The sequence below is a fragment of the Chlorocebus sabaeus genome, chromosome 19, assembly GCF_047675955.1.
Source record: "Chlorocebus sabaeus isolate Y175 chromosome 19, mChlSab1.0.hap1, whole genome shotgun sequence".
In the NCBI taxonomy this organism is placed as follows: Eukaryota; Metazoa; Chordata; class Mammalia; order Primates; family Cercopithecidae; genus Chlorocebus; species Chlorocebus sabaeus.
In genome coordinates, this window is record NC_132922.1 from 9,311,482 (window position 1) to 9,329,401 (window position 17,920).

General features: G+C 53.1%; 2 protein-coding genes across 11 annotated transcripts in view; one reads left to right on the forward strand and one right to left on the reverse strand.

The window, feature by feature from the left end:
• The first annotated feature begins 860 nt into the window (after nucleotides 1-860).
• On the forward strand, nucleotides 861-17,286 carry POLR3H (RNA polymerase III subunit H). Of its 8 annotated transcripts, none has more exons than XM_007975907.3 (7): nucleotides 861-976; nucleotides 1,307-1,437; nucleotides 4,958-5,054; nucleotides 12,393-12,479; nucleotides 12,963-13,026; nucleotides 14,225-14,426; nucleotides 17,013-17,286. In XM_007975907.3, exons 2-7 carry the CDS (start codon nucleotides 1,327-1,329, stop codon nucleotides 17,100-17,102), a joined length of 651 nt encoding a protein of 216 aa, XP_007974098.1. In that variant the 5' UTR covers nucleotides 861-976; nucleotides 1,307-1,326; the 3' UTR covers nucleotides 17,103-17,286. The 8 variants fall into 8 exon arrangements, with proteins under 8 accessions (XP_007974098.1, XP_072862782.1, XP_072862783.1 ...); XM_073006681.1 differs by lacking the exon at nucleotides 17,013-17,286 and adding an exon at nucleotides 15,790-16,110 and having other exon boundaries at nucleotides 863-976; XM_073006682.1 differs by lacking the exon at nucleotides 17,013-17,286 and adding an exon at nucleotides 15,790-16,110 and having other exon boundaries at nucleotides 868-907.
• Nucleotides 17,154-17,920, reverse strand: part of ACO2 (aconitase 2) — a 60,959-nt gene continuing 60,192 nt past the window's right edge. For 2 of the 3 annotated variants that reach the window (XM_007975912.3, XM_073006677.1), the window contains one exon: nucleotides 17,154-17,661. In XM_007975912.3, coding sequence (XP_007974103.1) covers nucleotides 17,527-17,661 — 135 coding nt within the window. In that variant the 3' untranslated portion in view covers nucleotides 17,154-17,526. Of the gene's footprint in view, nucleotides 17,714-17,920 lie in introns of all 3 variants that reach the window. The other variant, XM_073006678.1, reaches the window with a different exon arrangement.

The following is a 17,920-nucleotide window of genomic DNA, read 5'->3' on the forward strand; positions in this document are numbered from 1 at the left end:
GGGGAGAGAGCATGATGGGGCAATAGGAGGGGGTATGATCAGATCCTGCAAGGCCATGTGAACTACCATAAAGGTTTTGGACTTTTCTTCTTTCTTTTTTTCTCTTTCTTCTTTCTCTTCTTTTCCTTCTTCTCCTTCTCCTCCTTCTTTCTTCTTCTTCTTCTCCTTCTCCTTCTTCTCTTTCGTTTAGAGATGGGGTGTCACTGTCACCCATGCCAGCGTGCAGTGGCATGATTGTAGATCACTGCATCGCTGCAGCCTTAAACTCCGGGACTCAAGCGATGCTCCTGTCTCAGGCTTCTCAGTAGCTGGGACTACAGGTGTGCACCGCCAACCCCGGCTTGGATTTAGTATTCTAAGTTCAATGGGTTGTATTTTTAGTTCCAATTTATTATCACTTTTCAATTGTGATATAATGTATACAAATAAATGCAAAAATCTTGCCTTGAGTTCAATTAGTTTGGACGCTTGTATACGTCAATGTTATACCACCGAAAAGAAGATACAGAACATTTCCATCATCCCAGAGAAGTCCCAACTGTTCCTTTCCTGTCAATTCTCCTTGTCTCCGGAACACTTAAGGGTGCTAAGCATATTATGTTTGCGGTGTTTTTTTGTTTTTTTTTTTTAACTTAGAAGATGTGGTAATATATGTTTGCGTTCCCAAAGGATCACTCTGGCTGCTGTGCGGAGGACAGCAAGGTGGGTAAAGCACAGGCCAGGCGAGGGATAATCAGGCAGTATTGCACGGAGGTCGCCTAGCAACCAGAAAGCGCCGTCGGGAGCTGGGAAAACGCTTTGCTACTGAGAAAGGAGGAGGCCCCGCCCCCTCCCCGCCCTCTCTCCGCCCCACGCAGTGCGCGGGCACCCGCTCTGTCCGCCTCGGACGGACAGAGGCTTCTTATTGGTGGGTTTTCCGGAAGCGATGGATTCGGAATCTGGCCCGCAGCCACGCAAAACCGAGCGGCTGTGTGCGGTGCGTGGTGCGTGGTGCGTGGTGCCTGGTGCGTGGTGCGTGGTGCGTGGTGTGTGGTACGTGCGGCGGCACGTGGCGCGGGTGCGGGGCGTGGTGTGGCGGGGTCGTGCGGCGCGGCCGCGCACCCGGAGCTCTGAACAGAGAGCGCCTCCTTCTGGCCTCGGTTTCCTCTCGTTGTAGTAGCGGAGCATGGCCTGGACCGGGCACCCGAGACCGCCCCGTGCAGCCTCACTGCCAGCCTGGGGGCCTCAGCGACCGGGACGGGACCAAGGGGCTCGGGGATCCTCCCTGCCCCCGGCCCTGGTGCTTGACTGACCCTCCCGTTCCCAGAGCCCCCAGCGCAGACCGGGATGTTTGTCCTGGTGGAGATGGTGGACACGGTGCGGATCCCCCCTTGGCAGTTTGAGAGGAAGCTCAACGACTCCATTGCCGAGGAGCTGAACAAGAAGTTGGCCAACAAGGTACTGGGCCCACGGCTCGCGGGCAGGCCTTGGCGCGGGAGAGCCAGCGCCGCCCACCGGCCGCAGGCCTGGCCTCCGTCATGCCAAGCCCCTGGCCGTGGGCAAGCGGCTTAATGTCTCAGAACTTCTGTTCACCGTGAAACAGGATGTTGAAGGGGATCAAAAGAAAATGGGCTTGAAAAAGGGAGTTGTAACTGGAAGTGTCAGACTCTACAATTCTAAATTACTTTGCAATTGCAGGCAAGTTACTGACCCCCTCTGGGCCTCAGTTTCCATTTATAAAATGGGGATAAAATGTTGCTGCCCTTCCAGCCATGCATTGGTTTTTTGTTGTTTTTGTTTTGTTTCTTTTCTTTTTTTTATTCTTTCCCCGAGACGGAGTCTTGCTCTGTCGCCCAGCCTGGAGTGCAGTGGCGCAATCTCGGCTCACTGCAAACCTCCGCCTCCTGGGTTCAAGCAATTCTCCTGCCTCAGCCTCCCGAGTAGCTAGGACGACTACAGGCGCACGCCTCCATGCCCAGCTAATTTTCGTATTTGTATTTGTATTTGGTTTTATTTTTATTATTTACTTATTTATTTGAGACAGAGTCTCGCTCTGTCGCCCGGGCTGGAGTGCAGTGGCGCGATCTCGGCTCACTGCAAGCTCTGCCTCCCGGCTTCACGCCATTCTCCTGCCTCAGCCTCCCAAGTAGCTGGTACTACAGGGGCCCGCCACCACGCCCAGCTAATTTTTTTGTATTTTTAGTAGAGACGGGGTTTCACCATGTTAGCCTGGTTGGTCTCAATCTCCTGACCTCGTGATCTGCCGCCTCGGCCTCCCAAAGTGCTGGGATTACAGGCGTGAGCCACCGTGCCTGGCCAATTTTTGTATTTTTGTGGAGACGGGGTTTCTCCATGTGGCCAGGATGGTCTCGATCTCTTGATCTCCCCGCCTCGGCCTCCCAAAGTGCTGGGATTACAAGCGTGAGCCACCGCTCTGGGCCAGTGCATTGTTTTTGTGAAGATGAACAGTTCTAGTAGTACAGAGTTAACTGTCAGGAGGTTCATCCCTTCATTCTAGCAGCCAATATTTGTGCGCCATCTCTGCGCAGTGCTTATGTGCCTTAGTGCCAGCTGAGAGGTCTTCCCACTGCCATTTCTCTGGTAGTCCTCCCATTCCAGGTATTCTGTGTCACATCACTCTTTCCATCTTAGACTTTTTCCTTTCCCTCTCCTTGAGAGCAGGGACTTATCTGTCTTCTTCCCTGAATCCCCTCATTTAGCCAGAGCCTGGCGTGAGTAGGTGTTCCATAATTTTATGGTTTTTTTTTTTTTTTTTTTTTTTAAAGACAGAGTCCCGCTCTTGTTGCCCAGGCTGGGGTGCAGTGTTTCAATTTTGGCTCACTGCAACCTCCACCTCCTGGGTTCAAGCTATTCTCCTGCCTCAGCCTCTTGAGTAGCTGGGATTACAGGTGCCTGCCACCACGCCCAGCTAATTTTTGTAGTTTTAGTAGAGACAGGGTTTCGCCATGTTGGCCAGGCTGGTCTCAAACTCCTGACCTCAGGTGATCTGCCTGCCTCAGCCTCCCATAGTGCTGGGATTACAGGCGTGAGCCACCGCGCCCAGCTGTTTGTCTGTTGAATGAAACAGAGGCAAGGCTCTGAGCTCTAGTGTGCTAGGGAAAGCAGATATGAATGAGAGGGGTCCATAGTTGAGTGTGTGGTGACAAATTGAAGTAAATGCTATGAGGGACAGGTGTTCACACACCGGTGGGAACAAAGGACCGTCGCCTGGAATGAGGGGACCTGCAGCTTTGTTGAGGAGGTGGGGTTGGAACTGAGATCTGATGGTGAAGTAGAGCCAACCAGAGGATTCCTTTCTGGGGTGGGAGGGGACTGGGTGGAGAGAAGAGCCCTGAAGGCAGGAACTGGCATGTGCACAGGCCCTGTGAAGAGGGAATACAGGCAGGGTGCGGTGGCTCACACCTGTAATCCCAGCAACTTGAGAGGCTGAGGCTGGTGGATCACCCGAGGTCAGGAGTTCAAGACCAGCTTGTCCAACATGGTGAAACCCCATCTCTACTAAAAATACAAAAAATAGCTGGGCATGGTGGCGGGCGCCTGTAATCCCAGCTACTTGAGAGGCGGAGGGAGGAGAATCACTTGAACCCAAGAGGCGGAGGTTGCAGTGAACTTAAATCGTGCCATTGCCCTCCAGCCTGGGTGACAAGAGTGAAACTTTGCCTCAAAAAAAAAAAAAAAGAAAGAAGAAGGGATACAACACCCACCATGGTGTGGAAGAGGCTGGTGTGGCTTGGGCAGAGGGAAGGGTGGGCTGGAAAGGTGGGTGGGGGCCAGGCCACACAGCCCTGTAGGATATCGGAGTTGAGGTATTGGTCTTTATCTGTGGAGCATCAGGAGGTGATGGACTGAAAAGGAGCCAGAAAGAGGAAGCTCAGCTTCCTGAGGCAGTCCCTTCAGAAGAGGTGAGGTTGATTTGAAGGTTGTTAGGTGGTGAAGGGAACTCATGGAGTCTTTAAGTGGATCGCTGCTAGTTACTTTGTGAGGTTGAAGGTGAGGGTCTGTTGGGGGATGAGGTATGGACCTTGTGGAGAGAGAAGGGATGGGAAGTCCAAGAAGGGAATGGAGTCCCTTTGGAGTACAGGTCCTGTTGGGACAAGTCTTATAGTAGTCAATTAGATGAATCATTTGAGAGGAGGCCCAAACAGAAATCCATGGTCTGACAAAGGGCATGGATCTTGTGGCCTTATCTTGGTGAGGTTTGGCCACAACTCTGAGTTCTCTGAGCTTCTTGCTAATTCTTGGACAGTTCCTGTAAAGGTTCTAAGTGGGGGTGATGACATGGTGGCAGATAAGCAGACACTGAGTAGCTAGTTGTTTGAACCACCATGGTGTGGGGTGGGGGCATGGGATTTCTGCACATTCTTGGGGCCTAGGTCATGTGTCCCTCTGCCAGCTGCAGTCCCTGTGGCTGCATCTGTGTGTCTGAGATGTTGTGAGCACAATGGTTCTGACGCTTACTAAACTGTGAGCTCTGGCATTGACTTTGGGATGTCGGAGATTGCACATTTAGCTAGCATTCCTGTCACTGGTCCTCACTAGTAATAACGAAGATCCTCAATGATGATTGTTTTCAGCACACGAGCCAGGCACTAGGCTAGGGGCTTTACATCTGTTATCTCTCTTTATTTTATAACCCTGCCGCCTGGTATTTCCCATTCTCTGATGGAGAGACTGAGGCTCAGAGAGGTGAAGTGACCCTCTTGGCAGTCACACAGTGGGTGGTAGAGCTGGCCTTGGAACATGGACCTGTTTTGTCACCCGAGGCCCTGCTCCTTCCAGATCTCTGCATCGTTCTGAGGTTCCTTACCCTGGTTTCCTCCACAAACTCATTTTCACCTTAAAAAGGAGATAATCATGGCTTGCTTGTGGTTGTGAGGAGTTCAGACTGCCTGGGAGCTAGGCCTGTGGTCACTCTGTGTCCATGTGTTCTTGTATGTCTGTGTTTCTATGCATGCAGGTCGTGTACAACGTGGGACTCTGCATATGTCTGTTTGATATCACCAAACTGGAGGATGCCTATGTATTCCCTGGGGATGGCGCATCACACACCAAAGGTGGGTATCTTCTGTCCCTGGGGCATTGGGTTTCTTGGGGCTCGGTTTTCTGTAGCAAAAGTTCAAGCCAAAGCCGGGTTCAGTGGTGTGTGCCTGTATGGCTGAGGGCGGAAGGATCTCTTGAGCCACAGAGTTCAAGGCCAGTCTGGGCAACATAGTAAGACCCTGTCTTTAAATAAATAAATAAATAAATAAAATATTTAAAAATTTTAAAAGGTTAAAGCCAAAGAGATGGCCAGAGGGTGCTAGGAGTCCTGGAGGTTGAGAGACCTGGGGCCTCATCCTGAATTGGCCAGGAATTGACCCGGTGACAGCGGCAGACTTATCTTCTCTGGGCCTCTGTTTCCTCATCTGTGAGGCCTGGGATGTGGACTAGGTGGTTCTCAAGGCCTCTTCAGCTCTGACATCATAGCTCTGTGTCTGTGCCCTTTTGGTCTCATTGCTACTGAGTCCTGTACCTTGTCCATTCCTTGGACTGCCCACTGCCTGTGGAGAGCAGACGGAAGGGGGATCAGCAGGCTGGCTGGGGGCGGGGACTTCGATAGTAGGACACAGTAAGTAAGAGTGTGGTCTCGAGATTCAAAGCTGAACTCTGCCTCTTAATAGCTGTGTGTCCTGGCAGAATATGTCATGGTTCTGTGCTTCTGCTTCCTCATCTGTCAGTTGCAGTTCAGGATAGATTTTATATTCCAAGACTGTTGTGAAGATTAAGGAGTTAATACATGAACGCTCTTAGGACCAAGCCTTGGCACCTAGCGAGCCCTCAGTGACTTATCAGCTTGGATCGTTTCTCCCTATTCTGTGGGTCAGTTGCGTGGTTTTCCTCTGGGCTGGCTGGCCTGGGGCTGGACGATCTAGGATGGTCTCACATTCTGAAGGTTGGCAGATTGGTTGGTTACTGGGAGCCTGGGCTGGGCTGGCCCATCTCTGCCCCACATGGTCTCATCTTTCAGTAGGCCAGGCTGGGCTTGGTGGTTTTAAGGTTCCAAAGTTCAGTGCATAAGTACTTGTCAAGCCTCTGCTTCGATCTCATTGGCTAGGGTGAGGGTATGGAGAAATAGACTTCACCTCTGGGTGAGAGAAAGTGCAGTTACATTGCAAAGGGGTGTGCATCCAAGGATGGGAGGGTCATTACCAAATCCTGGAAGGAGGGAGGAGTAGAGAGAGGACCACGCCGAGAGGAGTGGGGACCACCAGTCAAGGGAGGTGCTGAGCCCCGGGAGAGGGGCATTCTTCATTCTCATGTCTGGACCAAGCCAGTGTAGAAGACAGTGAGAGGCCCATTGAGAGGGTTCAGGCTCCCAGAGCACAGGCACCGAGCCTGCCATCCCTTGGACACTCAGAAGCACAGTTCTCAGCCTGCCCCAAGCCTCCTGAGTCAGAATCTTAGGGGATGGGCCCAAATACTTTTTTTCTGAGACAGAGTCTTGCACTGTTGCCCAGGCTGGAATGTAGTGGTGCGATCTCAGCTCACTGCAAGCTCCGCCTCCTGGGTTCACGCCATTCTCCTGACTCAGCCTCTTGAGTAGCTGGGATTACAGGCACCCACCACCACGCCTGGCTAAGTTTTTGTAATTTTAGTAGAGACGGGGTTTCACCGTGTTAGCCAGGATGGTTTTGATCTCCTGACCTTGTGATCCACCCGCCTTGGCCTCCTTAAGTGCTGGGAGCCACCGCACCCAGCCAAATTTTTTTTTTTTTTTTTTTTAAGACGGAGTCTCACTTTGTCGCCCAGGCTGGAGTGCAGTGGCGTGATCTTGACTTACTGCAACCTCCACCTCCTGGCATCAAGTGATTCTCCTGCCTCAGCCTCCCGAGTAGCTGGGATTGCAGGCATGCACTACCATACCTGGCTAATTTTTGTATTTTTAGTAGAGACGGGGTTTCACAATGTTGATCAGGCTGGTCTCGAACTCCTGACCTCGTGATCCGCCCACCTCGGCCTCCCAGAGTGCTGGGATTATAGGCATAAGCCACTGCCCCCGGCCCCAAAGACTGTTTTACAACAAGGTGCCAGGTGGTTGTCACATGAGCCTGTGATGGATAAGCCCTGTGGTAGTCCATACTGGTCAGCCTCTCAGCACAGAGATGCCAGAACATTCCAGAGTATGCTGTGAGACTGCCTGGTGTCTGTGTCCAGCCATTCAGGGAATTAATTAGTTCACATAGATGTTACCATGCTATGCTGAGAGGCCGAAGAGACGGGCTTTGTATGGACTAGGAGCATTTTCATTAGCAGAGAAATAAGACTGCGATGTGAAAACAACCACGAGGGCCTCTGTTTACAGAGAAGGAGGCTGAGCTGAGCCCAGTCTCTGCATTTGGACAGGGGCCTTGGTTGTCCAGGAGACAAGTGGTAATAGGTACTAGAAATTGCAGAAGAACTTGGAGAAAAAAGTCACACTGGGGCCGGGTGTGGCGGCTCATGCCTGTAATCCCAGCACTTCGGGAAGCCAAGGTGGGTGTTTCACCTGAGGTCAGGAATTCAAGACCAGCCTGGCCAACATGGCAAAATCTCATCTCTACTAAAAATTAAAAAGAAGCCAGACATGGTGGCTCAGGCCTGTAATCCCAGCATTTTGGGAGGCTGAGGTGGGCGGATCATGAGGTCAGGAGTTCGAGACCAACCTGACCAACATGGTGAAACCCATCTTTACTAAAAATACAAAAATTGGGCCAGGCACGGTGGCTCAGGCCTGTAATCCCAACACTTTGGGAGGCGAGGCGGGCAGATCACGAGGTCAAGAGATCGAGACCATTCTGGCTTAACATGGTAAAATCCCGTCTCTACTAAAAATACAAAAAATTAACCGGGTGTGGCGATAGGTTCCTATAGTCCCCGCTACTTGGGAGGCTGCGGCAGGAGAATGGCGTGAACCTGAGAGGCGGAGCTTACAGTGAGCTGAGATCCGGCCACTGCACTCCAGCCTGGGTGACAGAATGAGACTGTCTCAAAAAAAAAAAAAGAACAATTAGCTGGGTGTAGTGGCATATGTCTGTAATCCCAGCTACTCAGGAGGCTGAGGCAGGAGAATTGCTTGAACCTGGGAGGCAGAGGTTGCAGTGAACCAAGATTGTGCCGCTGCACTCCAGGCTAGGCGACAGGGCAAGACTGCATCTCAAAAAAAAAACCAAATTAGCCAGGTATGGTGGTGTGCGTGCTGGTAATCTCAGCTCCCTGGGAGGTGGAGGTGGAGGCAGGAGAATCTCTTGAACCCACGAGGCCAAGGACACGCTACTGCACTCCAGTTTGGGTGACAGAGAGAGACTCTGTCTCAAAAAAAAAAAAAAAAAAATGTCGGAGGAAATTCTGTCTGTTCAATTGGAAGATATCTACTGCTGACTTTTATTAGCCCCCACCCTCATCTGTCCTGGGTCTCTGTTTTCTTGGGAATCAGGTGGGAGGCATGGAGTGATCACAAGGACCTAGATTTGAATTAATTCTGGCTCTGGCCTCCTGGATGGGGACCTTGGGTGGGTACCTCCGCCTCTCTCAGCCTGAGTTTCCTCCTCTGTACAATGGGGTTAACCCTGCAGCTATAAAACTCCTGTTGAGCACCATGCAGGGTGAGCTGTGATTTTTGTTGTGGGAACCAATTGCCATGCTTTGAGGCTGATGCCTGACCCCAGGCCCTGTTCCCACTGCTCCCACTCCTGCAACCCCGCCACCTCACTCAGAGCTGTCACCAAGCCAGTGCTGGAAGGGCTCAGCACCAGGTCATGCTGTGCCTTCACCTTTGTTCAGAGAAATATTTATTTGCCTGGGCCTTGGGAGCGGTTGCTCTACCTCTCCGAGACTCGGTTTCCCTATCTGTGCACACAGTATAATGACAGTAATAGAACTTCCTCCCTCATTAAATATCTGTGAGGAGTCAACGAGCAAATCTGAGCGAAGCTTTGGTCTAGTGCCCGGCACGTAGGGCGTGCTCACAGATGATGGCCTTTGTGGCATGGGACCCTGACCCCCATTGGCTAAGTCTATCCCTCGTTATTTGGTGCCAGCCCCTGTTCTCCACACCCTCCCAGGCTGGGACCTGCTGTACCCTGCCCCCGCCTGCCCCATTCTGATCGGGGGCCTTGCTCTCAGCTCCAGAGCAGTGCTCCTTTGTGGCCACCTTTAGTTATTTATTTTTTAACTTTTTTTTTTTTTTTGAGACGGAGTTTCACTCTGTCACCTGGGCTGGAGAGCAGTGGCACCATCTCTGCTCACTGCAAGCTCCGCCTCCCGGGTTCACGCCATTCTCCTGCCTCAGCCTCCCTAGAAGCTGGGACTACAGGCGCCCGCCACCATGCCTGGCTAATGTTTTGTATTTTCAGTAGAGACGGGGTTTCACCGTATTAGCCAGGATGGTCTCGATCTTCTGACCTCGTGATCTACCTGCTTCGGCTTCCCAAAGTGCTGGGATTACAGGCGTGAGCCATCACGCCCAGCCTATTTTTTTAACATTTTAAAATATTTTATTGATTTGCAAATCAGGCAGCTTCCTCAGCCAGAGTCGGTGCAGAGACACCCCCCACCTTTTTTTCTTTTCTTTTTTTTTTGAGACAGAGTCTTCTCTGCTGCCCAGGCTGGAGTGCAGTGGCACGATCTTGGCTCACTGCAAGCTCCGCCTCCCGGGTTCACGCCATTCTCCTGCCTCAGCCTCCCGAGTAGCTGAGATTACAGGTGCCCACCACCACACCTAGCTACATTTTGTATTTATAGTAGAAATGGGGTTTCACCATGTTTGCCAGGATAGTCTTGAACTCCTGACCTCAGGCAATCGACCTGCCTTGGCTTCCCAAAGTGTTGGGATTATAGGCGTGAGCCACCATGCCTGGCCTGTTTTTTTTTTTTTTTTTTTTTTTTTTTTCCTTTTTTAACAGGTTTATCATTTGTTTCATTTTTTTTCTTTTTTTTTCTTCTTTTTTTTTTGTTTCATTTTTTTCTATTGTAAAATATACATAACATGAAATTTACCAATTTAAACATTTTAAGTGTACAGGTCAGTGGCATTAGGCACATTCATATTCTTGTTTTATTTTTTTTGAGACGGAGTCTTGCTCTGTCGCCCAGGCTAGAGTGCAGTGGTGCCATCTCGGCTCACTGCCAGCTCTGCCTCCCGGGTTCACGCCATTCTCCTGCCTCAGCCTCCCAAGTAGCTGGGACTACAGGTGCCCGCCACCACGCCCAGCTAATTATTTTTTGTATTTTTAGTAGAGATGGGGTTTCATCGTGTTAGCCAGGATGGTCTCAATCTCCTGACCTTGTGATCCTCCTGCCTCAGCCTCCCAGAGTGCTGGGATTACAGGTGTGAACCACTGCACTCGGCCCACCTCCAGAACTTTTTCATATGGCAGATGTGGCGGTTCGTGCCTGTAATCCCAGCACTTTGGGAGTCTGATCACTTGAACCCAGGAGTTTGAGACCAGCCTGGGCAATATGGTAAAACCCTGTCTCTTAAAAAATGCAAAAATTATCTGAGCATGGTGGCAGGCACCTGTAATCGCAGATACTCAGGAGTCTGAGGCAGAGAATCGCTTGAACCCGGGAGGCGGAGGTTGCAGTGAGCCAGGATCGCGCCATTGCACTCCAGCCTGGAAAAAAAGAGCGAAACTCCATCTCAAATAACTAACTAAATAAATAAATACAAAAAATGAGTTGGGCATGATGGCACGTTCCTGTAGTCTCAGCTACTTGAGAGGTTGAGACGGGAGGATCACTTGAGCCTGGGAGTTTGAAGCTACAGTGAGCCATGATGGTGCCACTGCACTCCAACCTGGGCGACAGTGAAACTGTCTCAACAAAAAAACAAAACAACAAAAACACTTTTTCATCATCCCAGACTGGAGCTCCTTAGCCATTTAACACTAATTCCTCATTGCCCACCCTGCCAGCACCTGGAAACCACTGTGCTACTTTAAAAAAAAAATGTTTTGAAGGCAGTGACAGGATCACTCACTGCAACCTCTGCCTCCTAGGTTCAAACAATTCTGGTACCTCAGCCTTCTGAGTAGCTGGGATTACAGGTGCCTGCCACCATGCCCAGCTTTTTTTTTTTTTTTTTTTTTTTGAGATGCAATCTCGCTTTGTCACCCAAGGAGTACAGTGGTTCGATCTCAGCTCACTGCAACCTCGGCCTCCCGGGTTCAAGTGATTCTCCTGCCTCAGCCTCCCGAGTAGCTGGGCCTTGGGAGCGGATTACAGGCATGCACCACCATGCCCAGCTCATTTTGTATTTTTAGTAGAGACAGGGTTTCTCCATGTTGGTCAGGCTGGTGCTGAACTCCTCACCTCAGGTGGTCCGCCTGCCTTGGCCTCCGAAAGTACTGGGATTACAGGCATGAGCCACCATGCCAGGCCTGCCTAGCTAATAATTTTTGGGTTTTTTTTTTTTTTTTTTTTGAGATGGAGTCTCGCTCAGTCGCCCAGGCTGGAGTTCAGTGGCGCGATCTTGGCTTGCTGCAAGCTCCACCTCCCAGGTTCATGCCATTCTCCTGCCTCAGCCTCCCAAGTAGCTGGGACTACAGGCACCTGCCGCCACGCCCGGCTAATTTTTTGCATTTTTAGTAGAGACGAGGTTTCACCGTGTTAGCCAGGATGGTCTCAATCTCCTGACCTCGTGATCCGCCCGCCTCGGCCTCCCAAAGTGCTGGGATTACAGGCATGAACCACCACCCCAGCTTCCTTCCTCTTGATGGTTCTTTAGACTCATCCTTTTTTTTTTTTTGAGACGGAGTCTCGCTCTGTCGCCCAGGCTGGAGTGCAGTGGCGTGATCTCGGCTCACTGCAAGCTCCATCTCCCAGGTTCACGCCATTCTCCTGCCTCAGCCTCCCGAGTAGCGGGGACTCTACAGGCGCCCGCCACCGCGCCCGGCTAATTTTTTTGTATTTTTAGTTCAGATGAGGTTTCACTGTGTTAGCCAGGATGGTCTTGATCTCCTGACCTCGTGATCTGCCCACCTCAGCCTCCCAAAGTGCAGGGATTACAGGCGTGAGCCACCGCGCCCAGCTTCAAACCCTGCTTTCTTTACCAGTTGCTTCTGCCCTTTTTAGGAGCTGAAGGAGAGCCTGAAGGGAGATTGAAATTGACTTTGGAGCCACTGATGGCTCAGAGTCTGGGCTCAGGTGTGAGTAACCTGGCAGTTTTGGGAGTGCCCAATTCTAGGACAGCTGCTGCTGGCACCTTGTGGGGGCCATGCTGTGAACTTGCAGGAGACAAAGGGAGGGTCTGGGCCTGCAGGGGGATGTGGCATGGAGCAGTCACACAGGCCCCCGGGTGTGCTGGCACCTGAGGGTGACATGGGAGTGCGCTGGGGCCCCAGTCAGCGTCACTGACGGGCTTTCTTCATTTCCAGTCCATTTTCGCTACGTGGTGTTCCATCCATTCCTAGACGAGATTCTGATTGGGAAGATCAAAGGCTGCAGCCCAGAAGGAGTGCACGGTAACAGTGGCCCTGATGCCTCAGACAAGACTTGGGAACACTGTGGGGGCAGGAGGTCTGTGTCCATCCACATGGTCAGGGGACGGCTCAGGTGTTGAGGCTGAACCTTCCCCGTGGTGTCAGAGAAGCTTGCGCACCCTCCCTTTCATGTGTTGTGTGAGGACCTCCGTCCGCAGTGAGGTTTCACTGTCAGGCCATCACTCTGGGCTTCAGGGTAGGCACTGAAGCTGGTGGAAGTGACTGGGAGTCTTCAGCGCCCACCGGTCACTGTTGTGTGCAGAGGTTTTGGGGACTAGGTGCTCCGGGCTTTGCCCAGGGCTGCTCGGCTGTGTGGGTGGTGTAGGCAGAGGCATTAGGTGGGGAATGACATCCACCTCGTGAGCAGCCCAGGGCAGGGCTTGCCTGTCAAGCATCAGACCCTGCAATGTTTGGTGTCTACTGGGAACCCTCATCTCAGGCCGTCACCTGCTTCCTTCCTTCCAGTCTCTCTAGGCTTCTTCGATGACATTCTCATCCCCCCAGAGTCACTGCAGCAGCCAGCCAAGTTGTATCCTCCCAAGGTTAAAGTGGTTTGTCACAGAGGAGCTCAGGCCTCTCCAAAGGAAGGTCCCCACTCTTTAGGGTGGCCTTTGGGTCCTGTAACCTGATGCCACTGGCCTCTGTGCCTGCCCCCAGCCTGTGCTTTTGCTCCAGAGGCACCAGCCTGTCTGTCCCTCCCATTCAGGGAGTGAAGTGATGCCCACGTGCCTGTCTTTGTCGGGGCTGTCAGGCTTGGCTGTCTGGGTTGTACACTGCACACCATTAGAGCTGTGGTGTCCTGGGGTACACCATTCATTTCTGGTTCACTTTGCTTAGGTTTTCCCTGCAGGAATCATCTTAAAGATCACTTGCCCTGGAGGCTTACGCTGGTCCCTGGGACGTGAGGCCTTGCCTGTGTGCTGGGTCATGGGCTGAGATGTGTTCCTTCTGGGCCTCCGTTGTCCCTGTCCCACCCCTCACCTTGCTGTACTGGGGTTGTCTGTTTCTGTGGGGCTATCCATGAATCAGACTCCTCACTAGGAAGGACTCTGATGTGTCACAGCTGTACTCACGGTGCACAGCACGGGACCTGGCACAGAGGCAGGACCCAACAGTGGGACTGCCACCAGAGAACCCATGGCTCCCCTGTGTGGGCTTTGCTGGGGGCGATGGAGGGCCAAGGGGGGCCGCCCTGGCTGGGTGGCCGCACGGCTCTGGGTCTGTGTGTGACTCCAGGATGTGTTCGAAAACCTGGCGCAGCCCGGCTGGTTCTCTCACCAGCTGTCATCCAACTGGGTAGGTGACCTCCCATCCCACTACATCCTCTTGGAAACGGCAAGGCCTTGGGTGCCCATCAGCCTGTTGCAAGGCTTTGATGAAAAGGGTGTGTGGGGCCCCGTGGCAGGAGGCCCAGGTTGCTCTTGTCTTAAGAGGTGGGACCCGGACCATGTCTCATCCCCTCCTGCTCTGGTGCTCTGAGATCCATGTGCGTCTGGCTGTGGTGTCTGACTGGGGGCCCTGTGTTCCCCATCCTCGGTCCTGGCATCCAAGAGCGCTTGCTCTTCGCTGTTTGGCCCAGGCCTTGCACATGGGGCTGGGACCTGCTTTTCCTGTGACTTCCCAGCCACAGTGATCTCACCCTGGGATTGGTTTTTCCTGGGGTCGGGGGTTGCTGAGGGAAGCCCCTCCCACGATCTGGTTGCTGCCTTGACGCTGGACCTTCTCAGCGACGAAGCCGAGCAGGTGTGGGTGTGGGAGTATGAGACAGAGGAAGGAGCGCACGACCTCTACATGGACACTGGCGAGGAGATCCGCTTCCGGGTGGTGGACGAGAGCTTTGTTGACACGTCCCCCACGGGGCCCAGCTCAGCAGATGCCACCACTTCCAGTGAGGAACTGCCAAAGAAGGAGGCTCCATACACGCTTGTGGTGAGTGGCCCTGATGGTGCTGAAGCCACCATGGAGGCGGGAGAGCCGGAGTGCAGGGTTGGAGGCTGTGTCCTTTGGGTTCTGCTCTGGGATCTCCCCCAGCAGGTCAGGGATCCTGTTGGGGGGGCCTTGGCTGGTCACTTCTCCCTGGAGAGCCTGAGTTTCTGTAGGCCAGGGCTGTGAGGCAATAAAGGGACATGGCTGCTGGTGGGGTGGGCAAGTCAGCTTGCAAGGGGGACAGAGCTCATGCTGGACATGACCAATGATAAAGAGGCTTTGAGGCCAGGTGCAGTGGCTCATATCTGTAACCCCAGCACTTTGAGAGGCCAAAGTGGGAGGATTGCTTGAGGCCAGGAGTTTGAGACCAGCCTGGCTAACAAAGTGAGAGCTTGTCTCTACAAAAATCAATTAGCAGGGCATGGTGGTGTGCCCTGTGGTCCCAGCTACATGGGAGGCTGAGGTGGGAGGATCCCTTGAGCCCAGGAGTTCAAGGTTTTCAAGGTTGTGCCACTGCATTACAGCTTGGGCAACAGAATGAGACGCTGTCTTTAAAAAATTGGGGGTAGGGAGGCGTTTGAGGGAGAAAGAAATCAAGGAAGGGGCTTGGGAGAGATCAAAGCCCTGAGATTAAAGGTAGGACTGCTGAGCACAGTGGCTTATGCCTGTAATCCCAGCACTTTGGGAGGCCGAGGCTTGTGGATCACAAGGTCAGGAGATCAAGACCATCCTGGCTAACACAGTGAAACCCCATCTCTACTAAAAATAAAAAAGATTAGCTGGGTGTGGGTGGCAGGCACCTGTAGTCCCACCTTCTGGGGAGGCTGAGGCAGGAAAATGGCATGAACCCAGGAGGCAGAGGTTGCAGTGAGCCGAGATCGCGCCATTGCACTCCAGCTCAGGTGACAGTGCGAGACTCCGTTTCAAAAAATAAAAATAAAAATAAATAAATAAATAAATAAATAAATAAATAAATAAATAAATAGGTAGGGCTCCCTGTAGGAGTAGCATTAAAACAGTGAAATAAAAGGGAGGGCTCCAGGGAAGAGTGGCCCTCAAGGCTGCTCCCTGTTGGATGTGTCTGGAGCATGGGCCTCATGTTTGCTCAGCCTTCCTGCCAGTTAGAACCTAGGTGGCCCTGGAGGGCAGGCCTGGGGTCCCTGGAGAGGGGTCTGCGCCCTGCATGCTGCGTGCCCATCAGGAGCACTGCTGTGACTCCCACGTCTCTCCAGAGCCTCTGGGCTGCCGTGTGCTGCTCCTCCACTTTGCCTGTGCTGGGTCTGCTGGGCTCCCTTCACCTCCTGTCCAGGTTGGTTCAAGCCAGTGTGTCAGTGAAATGTGCGTGTTCTTTCTCTATCCCTGGCAGGGATCCATCAGTGAGCCAGGCCTGGGCCTTCTCTCCTGGTGGACCAGCAACTAGTCCTGGGGCTGGACAGTGGACCCTACCAGCCTGCAGGAAGGTGCTACGGCAGTCTGTGAAGACAAGAGCAGCTAAGGCTGATGCTAACAGCAGCTGAGGCTAATGTGTCTCGAGCTGGACAGTGGGGCAGGGCCAGGAGTACCCACCAGCTTGCCCCCCTCCTCCACCATCTAGGCCCTGCTCCTCCCCTCGGAGCTTCTCAAGTCGCTGCTTTCAGTGACAGCAAAGCCATTTAATAAACAATGGCAGCATCAGAAGGGAAGGGACCACCCTTGTCTCAATGGCCAGTGTTATGATCTGAGGTCACTCAGTTCCTGTCGCTGGGACAGCATGGCCTCTCTTACCGCAGAGACAGGCTCCCCCAACCCCCACCAGGTGGCAGCACGTGGGGGCTGTGAGCTCTGGGCTGCCCCAGGCTGGCCGAGCCTGGTGGAGCCATAAAGTACATAGGGAGTAAGGCTGGCTTGCCTGGGGTGGCTGCTTTGGGCACTGGAAGCTGCCAGTTGGAATTGAGTGGGCATGAAGGGGAGGCACCTTCCCACCAGCTTGTGGAAAAAGGTGGGGTAGCCCCTGAGCTCTAGGAGACCAGTTCCTGATCAAAACAGTGGAGGCTCTGGGCTTTGCTGGTACCCCCTACCCAATTCATGACACAAGACAGCAGCAAACCTAGGACCACCTGTCCCTCAGATCTCAGCTATTGCCATGAGCACCTTGTGGGACTGCTGGTAACACCCCAGCTCTGGGCCCACAGCGTTTCTTCAGCAGCATGGCTTCGCAGGGTTCCTCCTGCCCCTCTGCCGACACCAGGACGCTTGCCTTACAGTAAGTTTTGTCCTGGTGATGGGGCCTCCATGGAACCTGCCTCCTGCCCTGGCCTCTTCGGCTCTCACAGGACCCCTGAGTGTGGAGGTGCTGGCTGGTGGTGTCAGCTGATGCCACTCCCTTTCCAGATGGCCCCATCTGCTATTGTGCCCACCCTCAGTGTTTAGAGGGCTACATGAGGCCATGCCTGGCATATCAGTGCCCAGGGAAGATGGAGAGTGAAGGCCACTCTCTGGGAGACTCAATTCTGGCCCAGCAGGGAAGCTACAGGAACATGGGGGGCAGGGCTGCTCTGCAGGTGGGGTGGGGTGGGAGGTGACAGGGAGAACATTTCTGCCACACCTCAGGTCTCCTTCACCGCAGTGATGGATCCAACTGTGGATGTGGCTGTTGGGCCTCCACTGACCTTGACTGAAAAGACCCTTCCTGGACCCTGAAGCTGATAACAAACGGCACAGACAGCAATCACTCACTCATAGAACAGTCACTGGTTTTGGATTCTTGTTTTCCTTGCAAGAACAAAAGGTTCTCCAGAATCCTTCAGCCACCAACGAAATGATCAGGCAGGAGAAAAACTTTAGATGGGAGTGTTGTCATCAAAAATAAATACAATTGCATGGATCTGCTTAAGATCTGAACCAAACTAAAAATAGGAAGACAGGGGCTAAAAAGTTATTTTAAGAACCCCCCCACCACAACCACAGTCACTCCGTGGGCTGAGCAGGGAGCAGGAAGCATGTCTGGTCACACCATCTTGGAATAAGAAGCCATGACTGGATGCATCGGATCCGCTGATGGCGCACGTGGGGCTGAACTTGATGCCAGCGCTGGGGCGGGGCAGGGGACGGGGAGGCACTGCCCTCACTGCTGCAGCTCCTTCATTCTGTTCAGGGCACTGCCGGCGCGGAACCACTCGATCTGCGTCTCATTGAAAGTGTGGTTCAGGAGGATGGTCTCCTGGGTCCCGTTGGGGTGCTTGATGATGCACTTCAGGGGCTGCAAGAAGGTGGGTGTGGGTGGAAGTGGTGGGTACTGCATGCCCTTGGTCCTGCAGGGGGGTCAGGGAGGCCGGGCACTGCCTGGGCACCTAGGAGGTCAGCAGGCAAACCCAATCCTAGGCCAGTCTGTGCCTCATGGCCCAGGTTAGACCCAGATGGCACCTACAGAGGATTCCTGGGGCCCAGAGGGTCCTGCAGTGGGTGGGTTGTCCCCTGAGTGTCAAGTCCTGGTGAGTAAAGGGAGGTTGAGGAGGTGG